The following is a 25,022-nucleotide window of genomic DNA, read 5'->3' on the forward strand; positions in this document are numbered from 1 at the left end:
CAGGAGTTCTGGGCCCCCGGGAGAGCCAGCCCCACCATGGACCTCTCAGTAGGGACCGTGCTCAGGCTGTAGGAAGCTGAAGGCTGAACCCCACTCGGCCCCAGAGGAGGGGTGCCAGGGCATCTGCGTCCAGCCCCAGCGGGGACGGGCCGAAGCAGCACCTTGAGCCGCAGCATGCCCAGCGTGGTCTGGAACAGCACCAGGGAGCCCTCGTAGAAAAACAGGTCCCAGAGGCGCAGCAGCAGCCTGATGTGCACCACGCTGGCGAAGGCCGTGAGGAACCAGTGCAGCGTGATCAGGGACAGCTCTGTGGACACAGACAGGAGCCCCCGTGCGTGGGACCAGGGACAGCCAGTGGGACAGCCTGAAAGGGGGCGCGTTCCAGGCACACAGGCTGGGGAGAAGCTGGAGGGTAGCCCCCAGAGAACAGCAAGAGCCTTGCCCGCTCCAAGGGGAGGGATGGGACAGGCTGTCGGAGAAAAAGCACAATAGAGACTGTGCTGAGCTCAGGGCTCGGCCATTGCCAGGTGGGCGCCTTTCCTCCTCCCTTGCTGTCCTATCCCCTGCTGGCTGTGTCCAGTGGCCTCAGACTTGTGATATCTGAGTGGGAGTCGCAGGATCCCCGACCCCAGAGAAGAGGGTGGGTGCCAGCCCTTACCGATGTCATGCTCCTGGAGCAACTTGTCCAAGCGAGGCAGGTACTGGACAATAAAGTGGCGCAGGACCCGCTGGTCTGTCTGGACCCCCAGCAGAGTGGTGCTGAAGTAGGAGGCAGGGAGCAGGTCCTCGATGATGGCGCACATCATCCAGAAAGCGTCCTCCTCCTCCAGGAACAGCAGGAGGCAGGCAGCCACCTGGCCAGGGCAGGGGGACAAGGGGCCTCTACCCAGGTCTCCATGTAAATTAGAGGCGGCACCCGCCCTGGGGGGGGTCCCAGCATAGACCACGTGCTCTCCTCAGGGTTGGAAGCAACATACTTGGCAGCCCCAGCCCTCCAGGCTCCCCCCCGCTCCACCACCCGTCCTGCTGCCCAGGATGGCACTGTTTGCCAGTGCGGGGACACCCCCGCCTTCTGGGCTGTGCTCACCATGCCTGTGCCCTGGCAGTAGCCAATCTCTGGGTAGAGCCAGGCCAGTGCACGCAGAACCCTGCGCAGGCGGGGCACGCCGATGCTGCTCACGCTGGCAAAGCAGGCGTTGCTGGGCATGGTACGGAGCAGGTCCTTCTCGATCTGCCGGCAGCCCACCCACAACAAGCCCTCGTAAGATGCAGGCCCGCACCCTCCACCCTGGTGACACCTAAGGCACACCCTGTGAGGGAAGCTGGGAGACCTCCGGGCCAGACAAACCCCAGGCAGGCTTCTCACCCAAAATGAGGATGCCTAAAGCTCTGGGTCAAAGTTTATGTGCTCCTTCAGGATCAGAGCTCTGCCAGTGTGTAGCCGATCCTGCCAGAGTCACCGGGGGGACTTACAGAAATATACAATTACAGATCCCTGGGCTTCAAGCCAGAATTACAGGATGAGAATACCTGGAATGACGCCGGGAATCTATATTAATCTCCAGGTGAGGGGCCCCTGGGTGGCTCTGTCGGTAAAGCGTCCGACTCTTGATTTAGGCTCAGGTCGTGATCTCGCTCAGAGTTCATGGGAGCCCCGCATTGGGCTCCGTGCTCATGGTGTGGAGCCTGCTCAGGATTCTTTCTCCCTCCCTCTGCCTTTCCCCTGAGCACGCATACGTGCATGTGTGTGTGTGCATGCATGTTTGCACACTCTCTCTCAAAAATAAAGTTGTAAAAAATAAAAAATCTCCAGGTGACCCTAATGTGCACCCAGGTTTGGTCATCTTTTTGACAACTGTCCCTTCTGCCTACAAGAACCCAGGAAGCTCGGGCTTGCTCCAGACACATGTCTGTGGGTGGAAGGGCCACTGCCTGGCAGCCTGCTCTCCTGGGCCACCCCTGCCAAGGACAGACAGCCAGGGCGGGTCCCCACAACCCCAGCAGCTTACCGCCTGCCTGCAGGCCCACGTGCAGCTGCGGACCAGAAAGCACTTTCTGAAGGGGCCCCAGTGCTGTCCCAGCCTCACCTGCTTGGCAGCAATGGTCTCATCATTGGAGCTGTTCTTCACCATCTCTCGGTAGGACAGCTCGGAATTCCTCTTCTTCTGCAGGGCCCCGGAGAGCCGCATCCACAGCTGAGGGGGAGCCGCCATGAGTATTCAGTGGGACACCTGAACACCTGTGGGCCCCTACAGCTGCCTCGCAGCCTCACCTGTGGCCTCATGCTGTGCGGGATGCCAGCCAGCACCAGGGAGCGAAGCTTCTCGGAGCGGGGCAGAGAGATGGCAATCTTGTCCCAGGTGAGGTCCCCCACGTCGTGGTTATGGGTGAACTCCAGGTGGGCCTGCCAGCGCAGCCTCTGTGGAGGGTCCTCCATGAGAGACGCAGCCGGCGGCTTGCCGGAACCGGGATTGGCACCGTCTGCCAGGAGAGAGCCCGGGGAGGTAGTGGTGAGCAGAGGCAGGCCCTGGGCTTTAGGTCCGGTGCCCAGATCTCTGAAATCCAGAGCCACATTTCCAACGGCTTCCTGTGGCTCCGGGTGCATGTCCTGCAGGCATCCCAATGAGCAAGCATGAGCTCTCTGACTGCTCCCCCAAACCTGCCCCTGGCCAGTCCCTCCCAGACCCACAGACCCCCGTCTCCATTCTCCAGATGCTCAGCTGAGAGCTCAGAAGCCCCTCTGGCTCCAGCTCCACCTGCCCCCCACCTTCAACCCCCAGGCAGACCCTGTTGGCAGGTTCTCACCGCTTCACTCCTACCACCCCTGACGACGGCTCTTGACTAAGCCATCGACTTCCACCTGGGTCACCGTACGGCCTTCTCACTCGCCTGGTTCCACCCCTGCCCTTCTAAAGGTGTTTAGCATGAGAGCGCCCCTTCTCAGACACCAGTTGGACCACGTCACTCTGCTCGCTCAGACGAGAGGGGTCACGAGGTTCGGTGACCATGTCTCCCCAGCCTGGCCGGCCCTTCTGTCCTCACTGCCTACCTCCCTCTCCTCTTGCTCCCTCGGCTCCAGCTATTCCTCACCAAACCCACCGGCAGCTCAGGGGCTCTGTCCTTACTCCCGCCCCCAGCCATGCTCACTGCCTCACTTCCTCCTAGCCCCCAGCCAGACGTCTCCCTTGGAGAAGCCTCCTTCATCACCTCCCCTTTTCTCCACAGCCCTGGATATTTTCACAGCTCTTCTTGCCCCCAGTATGTGTTTGTTTACTGCCTGGGAACTTCACAAGGCCAAGATCACCTCTGGTTTTGATCCAGGCACGGGAGAGGCAGCAGTGGAGGGTGGACAGCTTGGTGAACACCGACAAGGCTCCTGTGGCCACCAGGCAACACAGGGCACGTCGGCCTCAGAGAGCCTTGTCCTTAGCCTAAGGCCTCGCCCTCAGCCTCAGCTTTCCAAAACTTCACCATTCCAGAATTTACATTCATACAGCAAAGTGCACAAATTTAAAGTCAACACTTTGGTGAGCATCAATAAACGAATGTCTTAATGTGGTCCCTGTCATTTCCATTATGCTAGAGAGGTCCCTGTGTTCCTCACAGGCCCGGCTTTTAACTTCCAAGTATGTGCCTGCAAACTAGCGAATGAGGAAAACTCGTGTCAGAAGTGGGATAGGCCTGAAGAAGACCAGTCTCAGCCCAGTAAACTCCTGCACGGCCAGTGCTGGCCTGGGTTCAGGCAGAAGGCCTTCCAGACAGCCCGTCTGGGGACCAGCAGGCGTATACAGACTGGAAAACAGTGGGAATGGCCTAGGGCCCACTAACAGAAGAGTAGTTATAAAATCCATTATAATGGCATATGATTCAGCCACTGAAAAGCACGCTGTTAAAGCGGTCCTGGGACACTTGGGTGGCTCAGTCAGTTGAGCCTATGACTCTTGATTTTGGCTCAGGTCATGATCCCACAGTTCGTGGGTGTGAGCCCTGCATCAGGCTCTGCGTTGACAACTCAGAACCTGCTTAGGATTCTTTCTCTCCCTCTCTCTGCCCCCTCCCTGCTCGCACACTCTCTCTCTCTATCACAAATAAATAAACTTTAAAAAAATAAAGAGGTCTTAACAGAAGAGATGCTATATGAGCAATATACAAAATGTAGAGATGACATAATTTTAGTTATGAATAAAGACACACATACACACAACCAGGAAAAGACCAAACTAAAATATCAGCAAAATATCTCTAGGTTGTGGGATTATGAGTTAATTTGTTTTAATCTTTATACTTTTCTGTGTTTTTCAACTTCACTAAATGAACATTATTGCTTTTGTTATCATATGTGAAGATCAATAAAATTAATCTGAATTTTAAAAAGCAGAGGCTTCCATATACTTCTAACAGCATGGAGCTGAGTCCACTCGGGAGCAGGCAGAGCCTGGGTCCCAGCCGTCGGCGAGCCGCCCGCACCGGCAAGATCTCACTGCGGGGCTCCGTCCTACCTTCCTTGTCCACGCGGAAACCGAACTCGTCGTAGAACTCCGGCTGCTCCACTGACTCTTCCTTCTAGAACCACAATGAGGAAGAGTCGGTTGTCTGGCCACAAGTCTGGCACCACAAATTCTGGAAAATGCCACCCTACATTGCTGCCAGTTGAAATTCTACTGGCATTCAAGGCTCAGACTGAGGGCCACCCTTCCTCGAAGCCTCTGTGGTCATCACTCAGCTACGGGGGCCACCACCCTCTCAAACAGGCCTAGCAATCTCCTTGTTCTCCTCAGAGGTCAAAGATGGTTAAGATCAAGGTAAGACACAGAGTCTACGCGTTTACTCACCCTGGTAATACTGGGCACACAGTGCCATGCCACTTGTCCCCCAGCCTAAGGGCTGATTCCCACAGGACTCAGAGCTCAGAGGCTGTGCCTGATGGTGGCTTCTGAGCCTGTGTGATCCCAGGGGCGTGGCTGCCACCCCCAGGAAGTCTGACACAGGAGGTTCCCTTTGGCGCCGCAGCCAGGGAGCAGAACTGTACCTGCGCGGACCTGGCCAAGATCTCCTGGGGCCACATGCTCGGAGTCAGGGCTGAGAAGGGGCCACTGGCAGCAGGTGTATGGCTTCCTAAAATCGAGGAGGACCAGGAATAGGAGATGAAGAAAATGTACAGCATTCAGGGGAAAATTCAAGTTGGGATCTCCCCCACTGCCTCCAACAAAGGCGCCAGCAGTAAAGGGACGGCACTGTCTGAAGAGGGGTGCTGGGGGAGGGGAAGAGACCCAAATAGCAACTTTCTGGAGGAAGGAAAGGAAGAAAGCAGCGTGTTACAAAACATAACCACATTTCATCCCCTTGCCTCCCTCCTCCTCCACCCAAGTGTGAGGGCGGGGAGAGCACAAGAGATTCAGGGGAACTGGAGATCTGAGCGGAGAAAAGTTGTGGTAACGCTGGCTGGCCGCGCGAGGGCCCCTCCTCTCTCCCCCGCTTACCCTCCCAGGTGTGCTGCTTCCGCGCCCTGGACGCCCGTGTGAGACCCTCCCTCCCTCCCGGCAGCCTCACCCGCCTCCAGCCCAGGGCCTGCCTCCCACCTGACATGGTGCAGAGGGGCAGGGCGACCTTGTGCAAGTCCGCACTCAGAAGGCTTCCTGGCCTATTACGGTACAGCTGGAGGGCTCCTCAGGCTTCATCTGGTCCCGAAACATCTGCCCTGGTGGGAGAGCAGAGCGGAAGTCATTCTAACCCGGCCTCTCTCCTGCACCTGTTCCACCCACCGCTGTGATTTTACTGGCCAAGAGGCAGTGAGAAGGAAAAGTCCCACTTGGAAAAAAAGCCTCCTACTCTGACCACTTCGTCTGAGACAGGATACATTCTGAAGAAGCTACACCAGCTCTGTGAGCCAAGGGGAGTGTCCGCTCGGTTCCCACAGTTCTTAAAGGAGGGAATCCTATATACACACTTTCTGATGCCCTAGGCTCAGGCAAATATTTCTTCAAAAAGAAAACCAGCCACCACCCAAACCTCCATGAGTAAGTTTCCCTGAGTCCGAAGCTGAGAAATCATTCAGCAGAACACAAATTAGCTTCTGGATCAATGCCTCTAACTCGCCTCGACACCGACATCTCCACGTCACCCGGCCGGCCAGCTTCACCACCTTCTTTACCAGCCCTGCAGCTGGGAAACCAGGAGACCACAACCGAATCTAGATGTCTCCTGCTCCATTGAAACTCCTGCCTCCCTCCCTTTTACTGATCTCTCAAAAAATGAGGATTTAACAATAAAAAAGACCAATGGGCAAAAGATCTGCATATCCCTTTCCCCAAAAAGGAGATGTTAATGGCCAAAGAGGAGATGAAAAGATGCTCAACACCACTACTCATCAGGGAAATGCAAATCAAAAACCTCAATGAGACACCACCTCACACTCACTAAGATGGCTGTAAGGGAAAGACAGAAAGTCCTGACGAGGATGTGGAGAAAGTGGAACCTTACACATCACCAGCGGGACTTTAAATATAAAATTGAGCAGCTGCTGTTGCAAACAGTCTGGCAGTCTGTCAAAAAGGTAAATAAACATGGAGTTCCCTCCACGTGACCAGTAATTCCACTCCTACGGTTATTCACCCAAGAGAAATGAAAGCATGTCCACCAGGAAACCTGTGTGGATGTTCACAGCAGCATTATTCATTACAGCCAAAAAGGAGAAACAAGCCAACTGATGCATGGCTATACAAAATGTATGGGCTTTCCATACAATGGAAAATTCTTCAGCAGTGAAAAGGATTGTGAAGTATTTAAAAAAAAATTTTTTATGTTTTATTTATTTTTGAGAGAGAGAGAGAGAGAGAGAGAGCGAGCAGGGAGGGTCAGAGAGAGAGGGAGACAACAGAATGCGAAGACAGGCTCCAGGCTCTGAGCTGTCAGCACAGAACCCAATGTGAGGCTTGAACCCACAAATCGTGAGATGGTGACCTGAGCCAAAGCCGGACACTCAACCAGGAATGTGAAGTATTGACACATGCGGCTCTATCAATGAGGCCTGAGAACATTATGGAGGCCAGTAAGGAGGCCACTCACAAGAGGATGAATACTGTATGATTCTATTTAAGTGAAATGTCCAGAAAAGGAAAATCCATAGGTAGAAAATAGGGTAGTGGGTGCCAAGCTTGGGGGGGCGCTGCAGAGTGACGATTAACAGAATTCCATTTGGGGAGATGAAACATGTTCTGGAATGGGATAGTTGCACAGTACTATGAAATACTAAAACCAGTGAACTGTAGGGGCGCCTGGGTGGCTCAGTCAGTTAAGTGTCTGACTTCGGCTCAGGTCACAATCTCATGGTTTGTGGGTTTGAGCCCCATGTCAGGCTCTATGCCGACAGCGCAGAGCCTGGAGCCTGTCTTTAGATTCTGTGTCTCCCTCTCTCTCTGACCCTCCCCTGCTCACACTGTCTCTCTCTCAAAAATATATACAATAGGGGCGCCTGGGAGGCTCAATCGGTTAAGCCTCCAACTTCAGCTCAAATCAGATCTCACGACTGTGGGTTCGAGCCCCGTGTCAGGCTCTGTGCTGACAGCTAGCTCAGAGCCTGGAGCCTGCTTCCGGTTCTGTGTCTCCTTCTCTCTCTGCCCCTCCCCCTCTCATGCTCGGTCTCTCTCTGTATCAAAAATAAAATAAAACATTAATAAATAAATAAATAAATAAACATTAAGGAAGTTAGAAAAATAATAAAATCACTGAACTGTATACTTTAAAAAAGGTAAATTTTAGGGGCGCCTGGGTGGCTCAGTCAGTTGAGCATCTGGCTTCAGCTTAGGTCATGATCTCACAGTTTGTGGGTTTGAGCCCCGCGTCGGGCTCTGTGCTGACAGCTCAGAGCCTGGAGCCTGCTTCGGATTCTGTGTCTCCCTCTCTTTCTGCCCCTCCCTACTCATGCTCTGTTTCTGTTTCAATGATAAATAAACATTAAAAAATTTTTTAAGGTAAATTTTATAGTATGAATTATATTTCAATTTTGAAAAATAAGAAAAAGCCATTGACTGGAGTGTCCTCTAAATTTCTAACTTCCCATTTCTAACACACCTCTATTAGATCTAAAAAGAATCTGTTATTACTTGAGCTTCAACAGAAATGCAGTTTCTGGAGTGGTTTCTTCAGTCTTTTCTGACTATGAAGCCTTTTATTTCCAACTATGGAATGAAAGGCTTGGACTCGGGGCGCCTGGGTGGCTCAGTCGGTTAAGCCTCCGACTTCGGCTCAGGTCAGATCTCACATTCATGGGTTCGAGCCCCGCGTCAGGCTCTGTGCTGACAGCTAGCTCAGAGCCTGGAGCCTGCTTCCGGTTCTGTGTCCTTCTCTCTCTGCCCCTCCCTCTCTCATGCTCTCTCTCTCTCTGTATCAAAAATAAATAAAACATTAAAAAAAAAAGAAAGAAAGGCTTGGACTCTGTGAAGTAAGAGGAAGTAGAAATAAGGAGATATGGCTGAAATACTTTAGGACAAGCTGCCTTCCAGTTTTTTAAAATCATGTTCACCCAGACCAGACCTAAAAGAAATATCTGCTTTTGTCAATTATTCAGGTGCTCACTGCAGTTCTGGCTCACAGACTTCTCCAGGCTCCCTGCCCCAGAATTCTGGAAGGCCAGAGGGATAGGTGACTGAAAAAGAAGCAAACGAGGAAAAGCAAAGGGAACTTTGAGAAAACATCACCCTAGGGGCCCTTCACTTGACCACATGCTCACAGTGGCTATGTGAAAAATGTCGTTCTCTTCAGACATATCTGCAAATTTGGTGGCAGAAGAGTCATCCTGCAGCAGGTAAAGGCAGCTCAGCTGGCCACTAAGGCCACTCCTGCCTCAGGCACACCTGCCCACGCCCACTAGGCCTAGAGGCCCAGCAGGGGGCCTTGCTGCCCAAGTGGGAGAGCCACTTCAGACAAGCTCCACGGAGAGCCGATGGCAGACGCCGCTTCCTTAGCAGGTCCTGGGCTTGTCTGTTCTGCGGAAGGACAGTGGCGAGAACCGAACGTCCTCCTCTGGTGTAACAGGTACGTGGGGCCTGGTGTGAATCAGTCTTGTGCTGGACAGAGCATTGCATATTTTTACATTAAAGGGACTGAGAAGTTTTAAAATCATGTCATCATTTAATCCTTATAACATGTTTTGAAGCAGGTGCCCCTATTCATTATACAGAAGAAAATAAGCCTAGAGAAGACCCATGACCATTTTCCAAATAGACTCCAATAATGGAGACTCCTACAAAACCGTGCTCCCTCCCATCTGGCCTGGTGACCCGATGTCACACAGGCACCAGCTAGAGCATCACAGCGTCCTCACCACTGATGCCACAGAGGTCATGATTTGGTTGTTTTTTTTCCGGAGGGACAGAATGTGCAGGGAGCAGGCGTCGCTGACAGTGGAGGCACGAGCGGTCTCTGGCTGTGGAGGACTACGAGGACCAGGCGACAGTTCTGACCTTAGCTTGCCTCCCGCTCACTCATTCACTCAACTAGCATTTACTGCACACCACCACAACCCAGGCATGGTTTTTTTTAAGTTTATTTATTTTGAGAGAGAGAGAGAGAGAGAGAGAGAGAGGATGAATCAATCCCAAGCAGGCTCTGCGCTGACAGCTTGCATGGGGCTCATCCCATGAAGCATGAGATCATGACCTGAGTGGGAACCAAGAGTCAGACACTTAACAACCAAGCCACCCGGGCGCCCCCAGGCTGGTTCCACAGGCTGAGATGCGACAGTGAAAACAGAAGTCCCAGCTGTTACATTAGAGAATCAGACAATAAACATAAAAACAGCTGAGTCAGATCGTGACAACTCCAGTACTGTAAGAAAAATAAAGCAAGGTACAAGTATAGAGTATAGAAGAGAGGGACTGTGTGTGATAAAGTGGTGAGGAAAAGCCTTCTGAGGATAAGGGGACAACTGAGCAAAGACCAAAAAAGGAAGAAAAAGGGATCCAGGCAGAAGGAACAGCAGTGCAAAGCCTTTGAGGCAGGAACATAACTCGAAGGCCAAGGCAGAAGCAAGGCAGCCAGAGGGCTGGAAACCAGGAAAGAAGAGCAAGAGCAAACGGCTGGGAGACACGGCAGGAGTCACAGGGGGCCTGACAGTGCGCAGACCTCGGATCTTATTCTCAGTCAGTTGGGGCGTCACAGTAGGGTTCTGAGCAGAGGTGAACCTGAACCTGATTTAGGCTTTAAAAGCTCTCTGGTTGCTGAGCAGAGGCGGGAATGCCACCGGTAGGAACGGCACTGTCTTTGCTACAGTGGGACCGGCAAGAAGTGGTCAAATTCTAGATTCACTTTAAAGAGGCTCTGCAATAATACACAAACGCCGCATCTCCCGCCAACTGCCCTGGAGTCTCCAAGTTCCTCGTAGGAGCCGGATATGATATTGCCAAGCTGGGCAGGCAGGTTTTTCCTGCCTCTGGTCGTTATGGCAACTTCCTGAAAGCAGCCATCTGGGAGCTGGTGGAAGCAGTTAAGAACTTAGCCACATCACCAGATGCCCTGCTGTTGTCACACGGGTACCGAGAGGCAGAAAGAAACTTCTGAAAAACAGGTCGATGCAAGCAACTCTGAGGTGCCACAGAAGGATTTTTTTTTAATTAAATTTATATGCTTAAAGGAATCTTTTTACTCTTCCTCCAGTATAGTTCTCCCTAGTTTGCCAATCCTACAATTTCCTGAAAGACAAATTTTGTTCACAAAGCAAAAACTGTCTGATGTCACTGTAAATCTGTGTAAGGAAGGGGGTGCTCTTGACACAGATCAAGGAGATTTTATCCTTCATCCACTCTTGACCCTCTATCCTAGTTTTCTTGACAGTACAGCAGGGTTGCCACAGCTGCAGAGGGGGCACCCATTTGCCAGGGAACACTAAAGCCGAGACCAGCAAAACCAGAAATGCTTGTATTCGAAAGGGGCTGAGACCTTGAAGACTGTTCTTCTCTGTGAACAAAATGGCAGGACATGGAAAACTACTGGTAACAAATAACTGGAGGGAGAAGTGCCAGGCCAGGCAAGTCCAAGAAAGGCTGGAGTAAAAGGATAATGTAGCTACTACAGATGCTTTTAAAAAGTAAAATCTTAAAGACTAAATGTGAAACCTGAAACCATAAAACTCCAAGAAGAAAACGCAGGCAGTAATTTCTTTGAAATTGGCCTTCGTAACATTTTTCTAGATAGGTCCCCTGAGGTAAGGGAAACAAAAACAAAAATAAACCTATTGGGATTACACAAAATTAAAAAGTGACTGCACAGCAAATAATCAACAAAATGAAAAGGTAGCCTATTGAATGAGAGATGACACCTGCAAATAATATAGCCAATGAAGGGTCAGCATCCAAAATATATAAAGAACTTACATAACTGAACACAAAAAAGGGCAAATAATATGAATAGTAAATGGGCAGAGGCTCTGAATAGACATTTTCCCAAAGAAAACATACAGACGGCCAACAAACAAAAGGAAAGATGCCTGACATCATTCATCATCAGGGAGATGTAAATCAAAACCACAATGAGATATCACCTCACTACATCTGTCAGAATGTGTGGAATCAAAAAGACAAAAATAAGAAGTGTTGGCGAGGATGTGGAGAAAAAGGAACCCTCCTGCAGTATTGGTGCAAATGCAAACTGGTGCGGCCCCTGTGGAAAACAGTATGGACGGTCCTCAAAAAATTAGAAATAGGAATACTATATGGTGCAGTAATTATGCTACTGGATACTTATCCCTAGGAAATCCATTTGAAAAGATATATACACTCCTGTACCTACTGCATTATTTACTAGCCAAGGCAGGCAGCCCAGCTGCCCACTGACAGATGAATGGATAGTGATGATGTTGAGGTGCCTGCATCGCTCAGTCCGTTAAGTGTCTGACTCTTGATGTCAGCTCAGGTCATGATCACAGGGTTATGAGATCAAGCCCCACATCAGGCTCCATGCTAGGCATGGACCTGCTTAGGATTCTCTCTCTCCCTCTCTGCCCCTTTCCCACTCATATGTGCTTGCTCACTCTCTAAAAAAAAAAAAAAAAGAAGAAAATGTACTGTTCACACACAATGGAACACTACTCAGCCATAAAAAGTACAAGATCTTGCCCTTTTGTGACAGCATGGATAAACCCAAAGGGTATTACGCTAAGTGAAATAAGCCAGAGAAAGATAAATATCACATTTCACTTTTATGTGGACTCTAAAAAACAAAACAAGCAAACAGTCAGAAAGCAGAAACAGACCCATAAATACAGAGAACAAACTGTTGGTTGCCAGAGGTGAGGGAGGTGAGGGGGTGGGCAAAATGGGGTAAGGGGAGTGGGAAATACAGGCGTCCAGCTAGGGAATGAGTAAGTCATGGGGATGAAAAGTGCACGGAGGCCACGGTCAGTGGTACTGTAACGGTGCTGTGAGCACCTGGTAGCTACACGGGTGATGAGCACGGCATAACCTGACTAATCACTGTGCTCTACACCAGAGACTAACAACACTGTACGTCAACTGTACTTCAATAAAAACAAAACACCCGACAATAAATGATCAGTAGTACCTGAACATTTTATTGGAAAATATCTGAGTATTTTTCGCAATAGGGTACAAAAATATTGGGATTCTTACTGGTTTTTCTCATTGGCTTTTCTTCCTTGGCATACCTCTAAAATGTATGTGGGCTCCCCCTCTGCCCTTGCTCCTCTTACTCAGAGCTATTCCTGGGCAACCTCACACGCTGCCCAACCCTCACAACCACTCTGTCCTCTGAGGACACCTATCTCCGAAGCCCCAGACTCCTATTTCCAGCTGCTTCCTCCTGCCAACCTAATCTTTCTGAAATGCAAATCTGATCCCTGATATCCTGCTTACCTCACACCAGAATAAGGGCCACATTCTCTAACAATACAACGTCCTACACCACCTGGTTCTGCCCCTCCCCCCACATCTGCCTTACACTACAGTGATGGTCTACTATGATCAGCTGCCCAAATGTCTCCATTCTTTTTTTTAAGTCTGTCAATCTTTTTTTTTTTTTTTTAAGTTTATTTTACTCTTGAGAGAGGGAAACAACATGAGCAGAGGAGGGGCAGAGAGAGGGAGATACAGAATCCGAAGCAGGCCCTAGGCTCTGAGCTGTCAGCACAGAGCCGGACGCGGGGCTCGGACTCACAAACTGTGAACTCGTAACCTGAGTTGAAGTTGGACACCCAAGTGACTGAGCCACCCAGGCGCCCCTCCAAATGTCTCCACTCTTTAGTGTATAGGGGTCTTCTCCTTATGTCAGATAGACTCCTATTCATAACAACTCGACTGAAACAACACCTCGTCACAGAAAGAAGCCCCTGTAGTAACCAGCCTCCAAGATGGCCCCCCAAGAGTCCATCTCCTGGTACTCACACCCTTAGGTCCTCTCCCTGCTGAGCCCCAGCTAACCTCTGGAGTCCAGTCAGTACGGCAGCAGTGACCATGTGTAACTTCTGAGGACAGGCCATAAATGGCATTGCAGCTTCCACCTTGGTCTCGTGTCACTTGCTCTGGGGGACGTCAGCTGCCATGCTCTAAGGACATCCAAGAAGCCCCATGGAGAGGCACCAACCTCTCAAGCCACTCAAGTGAGCCACCGTGGACGTAGATCCCCCGGTCCCAGGCCTTCAGATGACTGCAGTTTCAGCCCAACAGCTAACAGCAATGTCAAGAGAGACTCTCTCCTCTCATGAGCCACAATCTCCCAACCAAGATGCTCCTGAATTTCTGACCCACAGAAACTGCAAGATAATACATGACTATTTTTGTTTTAAGCCACTAAGTTTTAGGGTGATTGTATGCATCCAAGATAACTAATATACCTTCATGTCTCCTCTCTGCCTTTAGCTGAGTTCTCTCCCTGTTCTCCTATAAAGCCTTGTGAATAAGTCTATCACAGCACTTACCCCACAGCATTTTTATCCCTTTTTCTTTTTTGGCCAAATGACCCCACAAAACTAGACTGTTTCTCATTTCCCTCTATATCCCTGGCACTCAGAAGTCTCTCAATAAACATTTATCTAACATAGTAGATAAATTAGACTCATGAATGAACAATAGCAAATGAAAAAAAGCAAATAAGAAAGTCACATATCACAGCATGGTAAGAACTAACTGGTATTTTATTTATGCCATATTCTCCCTTCTTCTGGGTGTCTGGAAGACACCAACCTCCCTACCACACTAACCCCAAACTTTTGAAACTGCTTCCTTTACTCACTTTTTCCAACTACATAGTTCTGGGAAGCTATTTACATTTATGTGACTTCATCTCTCTGAGCCTATTTGATTGGTTCTGGGAGAACACAGACCTGAAATAGACCAATCATACAACTCAATAGCTATTGCCAAACATGATGAGACCAGGCATGAATCCTTTCCCCAAATGGCCTAATAAATCTCTTCTTGGAGGTTTTGAATTTGAGACCCAGAGAGCCAAGGAGATCAGATCATTTGGTGGTAAAAGCATTCATATATATATACATATATATATAATTATATGTATTTACATATATATGTACATAAACATACATAAACTACTTTTTAAAATTTACTTATTTGAGAGAGAGAGCATGAGCAGGGGAGGGACAGAGACAAAGGGAGAGACAGAATCCCAAGAAAGCTCCATGCTGTCAGTGCAGAGCCTGACATGGGGCTCAAATCCACGAACTGTGAGATCATGATCTGAGCCAAAATTAAGAAATGGACACTCAACCGACTGAGCCACCCAGACGCCCCCATAAAACTGTTTTTTACAATATAACACTCGGGGACACCTGGGTGGCTCAGTCAGTTAAGCATCTGACTCTTGATTTCAGCTCAGGTCATCATCTCATAGTTTGTGAGATTGAGCTCCACATCAGGCTCTGTGCTGACAGTGTGAACCCTGCTTGAGATTCTCCCTCTCCCTCTCTATCTGCCCCTTCCCTGCTCATGCATGTGCACACACTCTCTTAAACAAAATCTTTAAATACATACATACATACATACATACATACATACCATACCACACCATACTCAGGGCACCTAGCTGGCTCAGTCAGAACATGTGGCTCTTAACCTCGGTTATCATAAGCTGAAGCCCCACACTGGGCGTGGAGTCTACGTAAAAAAATGAAATAAAATACTCAATCCTGGTTAAAGCTAGTTTTGTGATAGAAAATTAGTTCGGGGCAACTGGGTGGCTAAGTCGGATAAGTGCCTGACCCGCCCAGGTCACGATCTCATGAGTTCAGACCCTGCATTGGCCTCACTGCTGTCAACACAGAGCCTGCTTTGGATCCTCTTTCTCCTCTCTCTCTGCCTCTCCTCTCAAAATAAATAAATTAATTTTAAAAAAGAAAATTAGTTCACTCATGAATTGCTGTAAATTCATATGTTCCCTTGGGAATGGAATACCCATAAATATTTTCATACTCTTTGATCCAATAAGTATTCTCCTGTATGTAAAGAAACAATTGAACAGAAGCAAAACAGTATGTGCATTCAACTGTTTACTTCAGCATTAGCTATACAACAAAAACATGAAAATAATTTAAAGGTCAAACATTAGGGGAATTAATCAAATTTTGGTATAATGACACAATAAAATGTGACTCAATCATTTCATATTCCAACTATGGACTTATGCATCTGGCCAAGACGTTACAAGGATTGGATTACTTTCCCAACTTGAACTAAAACAGAAAAAAATACATGAAACAATGATTTTTCAGACATTGGAAGAGAGGCAGCACAGGACAGTGAGCCTTGAGACCGAGAAAACACCCCAGTTCCCACCTGGACAGTTTGCCAGCTGGCCCAGGACAGAGTGGAGAGCGAGGGGAGGCCAAAGCAGAGCAAAGACATGGAGAAGGGAGGCTTGCACAGACCGAGAACTCCAGAAATCTGTGGAGGGAATCCCCAGCCTTCATCTGAATACTGGTCAGAGCACGTGTGTGAGCAAAGTACCCGGGGCTGGTGAAAGAAACCCCCGAAAGGAACATGAGGAACACCTGAAGCTCCCCCCGCCCCCGCCCCAGGTCATCGTGATGCATTCTCCTTTTCATATACTGTGGAATGCAATTTGCTAAAACTTTGTTAATAATATTTGGATCTAGGCTGATGAAGGACATATGTTCAGCTGTTTTCTTTCCTAGTGATGCCTTTGTTTGTTCTGGCATCAGGACAGTACTTGCTATAGAATGATCTGGAAAGTAGTCCTTCCCCTTCAGTTTTAAGAAAGTTTGTGTAGAAGCTGGTATTACTTCTTCCTTATGTCCCTGGAGTTTTCTTTGTGGAAAGACTTCCAACTACAATTTATTTAATAGAGATAAGGTGATTCCGATTATCTTTTTCTTCTTGAGTTAGCTTTGGTAGTTTGTGCACTGTCAAGGAATTTGTCCATTATTTAAGTTGTTGAATTTATTAGTGAATTTAATGCAAAGTACATATAAGAATGAAAAAAATCATAGATAACAAAAGAAATCAGTGAAGTGGAAACAAAAAAAATAGGGGAAAAATCAATAAAACCAAAATTTGCTCCTTTGAGAAGATCAATAAAATCAATAAATCTCTGAAAAAAAAAGTGAGAAGACAGAGATTACCAATATCAGGAATGAAAGAAGATATATCACTACAGATCCCAGAAGCAGTAAAAGGATAATAAGAGAATATTATGAACATTTCATGCAAGCTCCACAATGCATAAAAAGAACAATACCATTATGACTAGTGGGATTTATCTTGGGAATGTGCGACATGTTCAATATTTAAAAATTAATCAATGTAATTAAGTGCAGCAACAAAGAAAAACTATGTTTATCTCAACAGATGCAGAAAAAGTATTTCATAAAAGGCAACATCCATTCATGATAAAAAAAAAAAACCTCTCAAGAAACTAGATGTAGAAAGAAACTTCACTTAATAAAGGAGACCTACAAAAATCCTACAGTTGGAGCACCTGGGTGGCTGAGTCGGTTAAGTGTCCAACTCTTGGTTTCGGCTCAGGTCACAATCTCATGGGTCATGAGTGGAAGTTCTGCATTGAGCTCTGGGCTGACAACTCGGAGCCTGGAGCCTGCTCCAGGTTCTGTCTCCTTCTCTCTCTGTCCCTCCCCTGCTTGCGCTCTCTCTCGAAAATACATTAAAAAAATTTTTTTAATCTGACATTTAACATCTCTTTCTATTTACTTATTTTATTCTGAAAGAGAATAAAAGGGCAAAGATAGAGGGACAGTGAGAATCCCAAGCAGGCTCCATGCTCCAGGATGATGCGGTACTTGAACCCATGAAACTGTGATATCATGACCTGAGCCAAAATCAAGAGTAAGATGCTCAACTGACTGAGCCACCAAGGCGCCCCTACAGTTAGCATCTTAATGATGAAAGACAGAATGCTTTACCCTGAAGACTGGAAACAAGGAAAGGATGCAAGATAATTCCAATCAAAATCCCAGGAATTCTTGGAGAAATTGACAAGCTGATTCTAAAATTTAAAGAAATGAGCAAAGGTGGGGCGCCTGGGTAGCTCAGTCGGTTAAGCATCCGACTTCGGCTCAGGTCAGATCTCACGTTCGTGGGTTCGAGCCCCGTGTCAGGCTCTGTGCTGACAGCTAGCTCAGAGCCTGGAGCCTGCTTCCGGTTCTGTGTCTCCTTCTCTCTCTGCCCCTCCTCCTCTCATGTTCTGTCTCTCTCTGTATCAAAAATAAAAATAAAAAACATTAAAAAAAATAAAGAAATGAGCAAAGGAATCAGAATACTCAAAACAATTTTCAAAAAGAGAAAGCTGGCGGGGTGCCTGGATGGCTCAGTCTGTTAAGCGTTCAACTTTGGCTCAGGTCATGATCTCACAGTTCGTGGGTTCAAGCTCTGCATTGGACTCGGTGCTGACAGCTCAGAGTCTGGAGCCTGCTTTGGATTCTGTGTGTCTCTCTCTGCCCCTCCTCTGTTTATGCTCGCTCTCTCTCTCTCTCTCTCTCTCACAAAAATAAACGTTAAAAAATCTGTAGGGAAAAAAGCAGAATGCTGGAGAACTCACACTATTTTGTTTCAATACTTACTATAAAGCTGCAGTACAGTGTGGCATTGGCAAAAGGACAACCATATAGAACAATGGAACAGAACAGGCAATCCAGAAACATACCCATACATACTGCCAATTAATGTTATGGGTTAAATGGTGTTCCCCTCAAAAAGCTGTGTTCATGTCCCAACCCTCAGTACCTCAGAAGGTGACCTTATTTGGAAACTGGGTCTTTACCAATTTAACCAACTTAGGATGACATCATTAAGGTGAGCCCTAATTCAATATGACTACTGTCCTTATAAAAAGGGGATATTTGGACACAGACATTTAGAGAGGGAAGACACTGTGATGAGCCACAGCGAGGGCACTATGTCAAGCAGAGACTGGAATTAGGCTGTAACAAGCCGACAAACATGTGGGGCTACCAGACGGAAGAGGCAAGGGAGGATCCTTCCTCTACAGGGTTCAAGATAAGCATGGCCCTAATGACACCTTGATTTCAGATTTCCGGCCTCTAAAAGTGTGAGACAATATTACTGTCATTCTGAATCAGACAGTCTGTGGTACTTTACTGCGGTAGCCAGAGAAATGAATACAATTAATTATCAGCAAAAATACAAAGGCAATCCAATGGAGAAAGGAGAGTCATTACAACAAACAGTCCTAAAAAAAAAAAAAAAAAAACCGGATAGCCATCTGCAAAAAATTAACCCTAATTTATAACTCACACCATATGCTAAAATTAACTTAAAATGGATCACAGACCTACATGTAAAACCTAACACTAAAACTTCTACTTTTTTTAAGTAAACTCTAGGCCCAAGACAGGGTTCAAACTCATGACCCCAAGACCAAGAGTTGTATTCTCTATGGACTGAGTCAGCCAGATGCCCTGAACACTAAACTTCTAGAAGAAAACAGAGGAAAAAATGTTTGTGACCTGATTAGGCAAAGATTACTTAGATTTTACTCAAAAGGCATGATATATCAAAGAAAAAAATTGACTAATTGGACTTGAACAAATCAAAGCCACAAACGGTAGAAAATATTTTCAAATCACATATCTCATTAAGGACATATATCTAGAATACAGGAATTCCCAAAACTCAGTAAGCAAAAAAACAAGAAACCCAATTTAAAAAGGGAGGGGCAAAGATTCAACAGAAACATTTTCAGGGGCCCCTGGCTGGCTCAGTTGGAAAAGTAGAAGACTCCTCATCTTTTTCTTTTTTTAAATTTTTTAATGTTTTATTACTTATTTTTGAGAGAGAGAGAGAGAGAGGGAGAGAATGCAAGCAGAGGAGGGGCAGAGGGAGAGGGAGATGCAGGATCCGAAGCAGGCTCCAGGCTCTGAGCTGTGAGACTGTGACATGGGGCTCAGACTCATGAACCACGAGATCATAACCTGAACTGAAGGATGCTTAACCAAATGAGCTGCCCAGGCGCCCCCTGAGACTCCTGATCTTGAGATCATGGGTTCAAGCCCTACACTGGGTGTAGAGGTTACTTAAGTGAGTAAAAAGAAACATTTTCAAATTACATATAGAGATGACAAGTATGTAGAAATATATTCAACATCATCACTCATCAGGGAAATGCAAATTAAAACCACAATGTTACCACACACATATTAAATGACTAAAGTAAACAATAACAACAACAACACTAAACACTACCATCACCAAAACGTGACCATATCAAGTGCTGACGAGGAGGCAGAGCAGCTAGAATGCCCCTACATTGCTGGTAGGAATGCAAAATTGAAGAGCGATTTTGGAAGAGGGTTTGGAAGTTTTTTATAAAGCTAAACCTAACATCTTACAACCCAAATATCCTACTCCTAGGTATAGTTAAGTGAAATGAAAAATTTTATTTCTCAAAAAAATCTGTATATAAATGATTACAGCAGCTTTATCCATGTCGCCCAAATCTGAAAACAACCCAATGTCTTTTAACTGGTAAATGAATAAAGAACTGTGATGCATCCACAAAATGGATTACTAATTGGCAAAACAAACAACTACCAACAACTCAACAACAGATGAACTTCAAGTGCATTATGCTAAAGGAAAGAAGTCAGAGTGAAAAAGATACATACGGCAGGATTCCATCTTGAGGACACCCCGGAAAAAGCAAACATATAGGTACAGCAAACAGACCAGTAGTCTCTACAGGATGGGGGGAGAAGGAAGGGTTAGCTATACAGTCACAAAGGCTAATTTGTGGGGTAAGAGAAATGCTCTGTATCTTGATTGTTGGTAATTCCACGACTGTATGTATTTGTCAGAGCCTGCAGAATTGTCCACTAAAAGGAGTACATTTTATATGTAAATTATACCTTAATAACATAAAAAAAGAAAAGAAACATTATGCTTAGTGAAAGAAGTCAGACACAACAGTATAAAAATCCCAATTATTGGGACTAAGAAATACAGACACTATTTATGATCTAACATTAAGTAACAACATTATAATGCAGGATGCACACCCAGAAATGTGTAAATTCTTCAGTCATTCACTCCCTAAGTATTTCCCCAACACATATATTATGTGCTAGGACATGTGATTTACAGTCTAGAGGGGAAAATCAAACACAAAACAAACAGATGAATAAATGAATGAGAATTCCCAAATGTGGGAGGCACTCTGAATAAATCAAAGACTGATGTGATATAGAATCCAGGGAAAGAATCTCTGAAGTACTGTTTGGGTTGATATCTGGAGGACAGGAAGCTAGGCTTGCAAAGATCTAGGAGTAGAGAGTCATGGACAGAAGGAATGACAAATCCAAAGGCTCTGAGATGGGTAAGACCTTGGAGGGACAGAAAGGAGCCCAGGGAAACTGAAACACGATGAACAAGAAGGGCAATGTTAAGAGGGAATGGGAGTGGTCTACCTCTGTGCTGACAGCTCAGAGCCCGGAGCCTGCTTTGGATTCTGTCTCTCTCTCTCTCTCCCTGCCCCTCCCTTACTCATGCTCTCTCTCTCTCTCTCTCTCTCTCTCAAAAATAAACAAACATTTTTAAAAATTTAATAAAATAAAAATAAATCTTTCTTAAAGATCCAACTGGAGACAGTAAGTAGGTAACTGGATATACAAGTGTACACTTCATGGAACGGTCAGAACTAAAGAGATAAATTTGGGAGTCTTTCATTCATCTATCCAATCAACAAAAAAATTTTCTGAGCAACTACTATGTGCCAGACACTGTTCCATGTACTAGGGATATAGCAGTAAAACAAGGTAGACAAAATTCTTGCTCTTGTGAACCTGCAGTTACCTTATGTGTAAAAAAGGATGACAAATGAGAAAATGTAAGTAAATACTTAACACAATAGCTGGCACATAGTATGTCTTAATAAATGCCAGCTATTAATATTAGTGACAGAACACAGACAGTAAGTGAATAAATGAACAAGATAATTTCAGAGTGATGATACATACTATGAAGAAAAAAACACAGCGTAATAGGTTTCAGAGTGACAGGTAGGGGCAGACCAGCTATTTTTGAGGAGTACGCAGAGAAGGCCTGAGGAGATGACATTTGAGCTGACACCACAGAGATGACAAGGAATGGTTCTGCAGCGACCTAGAAGGGCAGCCGAGGCAGAGGAAAAGGCTCATGTGAGGGTCTTAAAGAACAACAAGAGTTCCTTACACTGGAGAGAGAACAGGCTGGTGCGTCAGAGGCAGAGTGCTGAGGGAAAGTAGCAGCGAGCGCTGGAGAGGCCGACAGGAGCTAGCTTACAGAGGGCCTTCTACCCACGGCACAGATGCTGGGTTTTATTTTAACGGGAAGCCACTGGAGAGTTTTGAGCAGGGACATGACATGGTCTGACTCATGTTTCAAGAAATCTCATTGGCTGCTGTGTGAAGAATGAACTACTGAGCGCTTACGGATGGAAGCTATTACAGTTACCCAGGGAAAACCCAGGGAAAAGAGAGGATCTCAAGGGGCGCCTGGGGGGCTCAGTCGGTTAAGCGTTCGGCTTTGGCTCAGGTCATGATCTCACGGTTCGTGGGTTCGAGCCCCGCGTTGGGCTCTGTGCTGACAGCTCAGAGCCTGGAGCCTGCTTCGGATTCTATGTCTCCCTCTCTCTCTGACCCTCCCTTGCTCGTGCTGTCTCTGTCTCAAAATATAAATAAATAAATAAAATTTAAAAAATTAAACATTAAAAAAATAAAATAAAATTCTAACTTTAAATAAATAAATACTGAGAACAAACGGAAGGTTGCTGGCGGGCTGCTGGGTGGGGGGATGAGATAAAGGGGCAGGGGGGCACTAAGGAGGGCACTTGTTGGGATGAACACTGGATGTTATATGTAAGTGATGAATCACTAAATTCTACTCCTGAAATTATTACACTTTATGTTACCTAACTTGGATTTAAATTAAAAAAAATTAAATAAAGTGCCAGTTTTGTAAACAGAAATAAAAGAATGAGATGAGGTTAATAACAGATTATTGGTATTAGAGTTTACTATAATGTGATCTGAAGCCGCGTAAATAACCTAATGACCCCTACCACTTAAAATTTTACAATATTATAATTATAGCACAATGAGGAATTACTATTTTAACAGATGGTTCCAGAATGCCTCCCAGAGTTGAGGAGGGGGCAGTTAATCTTTGTTTTAAAAAATACCTTGATAGTTACACCTTCAAGTGGAAGGGAAACCGTGAAGGCATGGAAGAAAGGATAGATCTATCAATTGCCAAGCAAAAGAAATGAATAGAAATTTGGAGGCAGGAGAGGAGAGAACCAGAAGTGGCCTGGACTATAAAGAGGAGGGGAAGAGAAGTCCAAAAACCAGGTGAGGAGCTGCATCCTTTAGAACAAAGTGACCGAGGAGACACTAACACTCCGCGTGCCTGGGGGCGGGGGTCTGGAGAGTGAGGACAGGAGGCCTCTTCAGGAAAGACAATCAGACCCAAGTGCAGCTGTGCTACCACAGGGTCACACCCCTTCGCCATCCCCAATCTTCAGTAGAGCCTGCCCTACTTGTGAGAGCCTCGAAGGTGGTTTGGAGAAAAACCAAAGAAAAGGTCTAATAAGAGGGATAATAATTCCTACTTTATAGAGTTGTCACGAAGATTAAGTGGATTAAATTTGAAAAATCTGTGGGAGGGTTTTGGCATTCTCACATAATGTGGGCTTAAAGGGCTCGTGACCATTTTATTAAAATTTCAAGATAAGTGATTTCAGGTGATTATGTAATACAAAAGTTTTATTTATCTCATTTCCTTAGATTGGTATATAAAATAACTACTTTTTAAAAATATAGGGGCACCTAGGTGGCTCAGTCGGTTGGGTGTCTGACTTCAGGTCATGATCTCACAGTTTGTGCGTTCAAGCCCCACATCGGGCTCTGTGCTAACACCTCAGATCCTGGAACCTGCTTCGGATTCTGTGTTTCCCTCTCTCTGCCCCTCTCCTGCTCACACTGTCTCTCTCTCAATAATAAAATAAACATTAAAATTTAAAAAAAGAAAAAGAAAAAGAAAAATACAAGCTATATTTCAGGGACACCTTGGTTAAGCATCCTACTCTTGACCTCAGCTCAGGTCTTGATCTCAGGGTCATGAGTTTAAAGTCCTGCATTGGGCTCCACACTTGGCATGAGCCTACTTAAAAAAATAATAATAAAAATACAAGCTACCTTTCAACACGATCGTAGTTTATGGCTCCCTAACTTTACAATGTTGTTCCCATGGGTCGCCTGGGTGGCTCAGTCCATCAAGCGTCTGTCTTCGGCTCAGGTCATGATCTCACAGTCCGTGGGTTCAAGCCCCACATCGGGCTCTGTGCTGACAGCTCATAGCCTGGAGCCTGCTTCAGGTTCTGTGTCTCCCTCTCTCTCTGCCCCTCCACCACTCACTCTCTGTCTCTCAAAATAAAAGACATAAAAATATTTTTTTAAAAAATACAATGTTGTTCCCTCCCTTTTAATAACCTCAACTAGTGGTGTACAACTGTGGAGTACATCAGAATCATCCAGAGGACTTTAAAATCTCAAAAGCTGAATTTTTCTTTTTTTTTTTAAGATTTTAATTTTAAGTAATCTCTACACCCAACATGAGGCTCAAACCTACAACTCTGAGATCAAGAGTCATGTGCGCTACTTACTGAGCCAGCCAGGTGTCCCGCATAAAACTAAATTTCTGGGGGCGCCTGGGTGGCTCAGTCAGTTAAGCCTCCGGCTTCAGCTCAGGTCAGATCTCACATTCGTGGGTTCGAGCCCCGCGTCAGGCTCTGTGCTAACAGCTAGCTCAGAGCCTGGAGCCTGCTTCCAGTTCTGTGTCTTCTTCTCTCTCTGCCCCTCCCCCTCTCATGCTCTGTCTCTCTCTCTATTAAAAATAAATAAAACATTAAAAAAAAAAACTAAATTTCTGCATCTGAAGGTCTGAGCAGAACCTAAGACTGTTTCTTTCTTACAAGTTCCCAGGTGATGTTGATGCTGTGGCCCAAGGAACACACTCTGAGAACTGAGCTAAACCGCCCTTTGACCATTCTTTCGAATTCTAGCTCAGATACAACCTCCTTGACCACCTTTCCTTCCACCCTCCATGCCCTCTCATCCACTTCCCTTCTCTGATAAAACTAATCATGGCACCTGCTCCTACTGTTTCTCGTTTCATAGTATACTCTAGTATACTAGTGCCTGACCCGTGGCAGGTGTAAACTGAGGAGGGGATACCAAACTCCTGGAAGATACCCACATACAACAAACTCCTTTGTAAGTTCCCGTGCTGGGTGGCTTCTGCTCCCTCTGCTTCCAGCACCCTCCACTTTACCTGACTTCTCATTCTCAAGGCTTAGCCCAGGCATTTCCTCCTCCAGGAAGCCTCCTCTGACACTCCCTCTACCCCAGGTTTGTGTCAGGTGCCCCTTTTCCTATCTGTCTGTAACATATCATACAACATATTTAATATACTATTTATAACATTTATCTTCGTAATAGCTACCATTCACTGCAGGCTTTCTAAGTGCCA

General features: G+C 46.4%; 1 protein-coding gene across 5 annotated transcripts in view; it reads right to left on the minus strand.

Annotated features, from left to right (window-relative positions):
- Positions 1 to 25,022, minus strand: part of SGSM3 (small G protein signaling modulator 3) — a 48,822-nt gene that overhangs the window by 6,490 nt on the left and 17,310 nt on the right. For 4 of the 5 annotated variants that reach the window (XM_029954726.1, XM_029954730.1, XM_029954729.1 and 1 more), the window contains exons 2-9: positions 5,580 to 5,698; positions 5,030 to 5,115; positions 4,500 to 4,563; positions 2,273 to 2,481; positions 2,088 to 2,195; positions 1,088 to 1,231; positions 659 to 854; positions 162 to 307 (exon numbers count right to left, since the gene is read on the minus strand). In XM_029954726.1, the coding sequence (XP_029810586.1) occupies positions 162 to 307; positions 659 to 854; positions 1,088 to 1,231; positions 2,088 to 2,195; positions 2,273 to 2,481; positions 4,500 to 4,563; positions 5,030 to 5,115; positions 5,580 to 5,586 (960 nt within the window). In that variant the 5' untranslated portion in view covers positions 5,587 to 5,698. The remainder of the gene's footprint in view (positions 1 to 161; positions 308 to 658; positions 855 to 1,087; positions 1,232 to 2,087; positions 2,196 to 2,272; positions 2,482 to 4,499; positions 4,564 to 5,029; positions 5,116 to 5,579; positions 5,699 to 25,022) is intronic. The other variant, XM_029954727.1, reaches the window with a different exon arrangement.

This window comes from Suricata suricatta, chromosome 10 (genome assembly GCF_006229205.1).
Source record: "Suricata suricatta isolate VVHF042 chromosome 10, meerkat_22Aug2017_6uvM2_HiC, whole genome shotgun sequence".
Lineage (NCBI taxonomy): Eukaryota > Metazoa > Chordata > Mammalia > Carnivora > Herpestidae > Suricata > Suricata suricatta.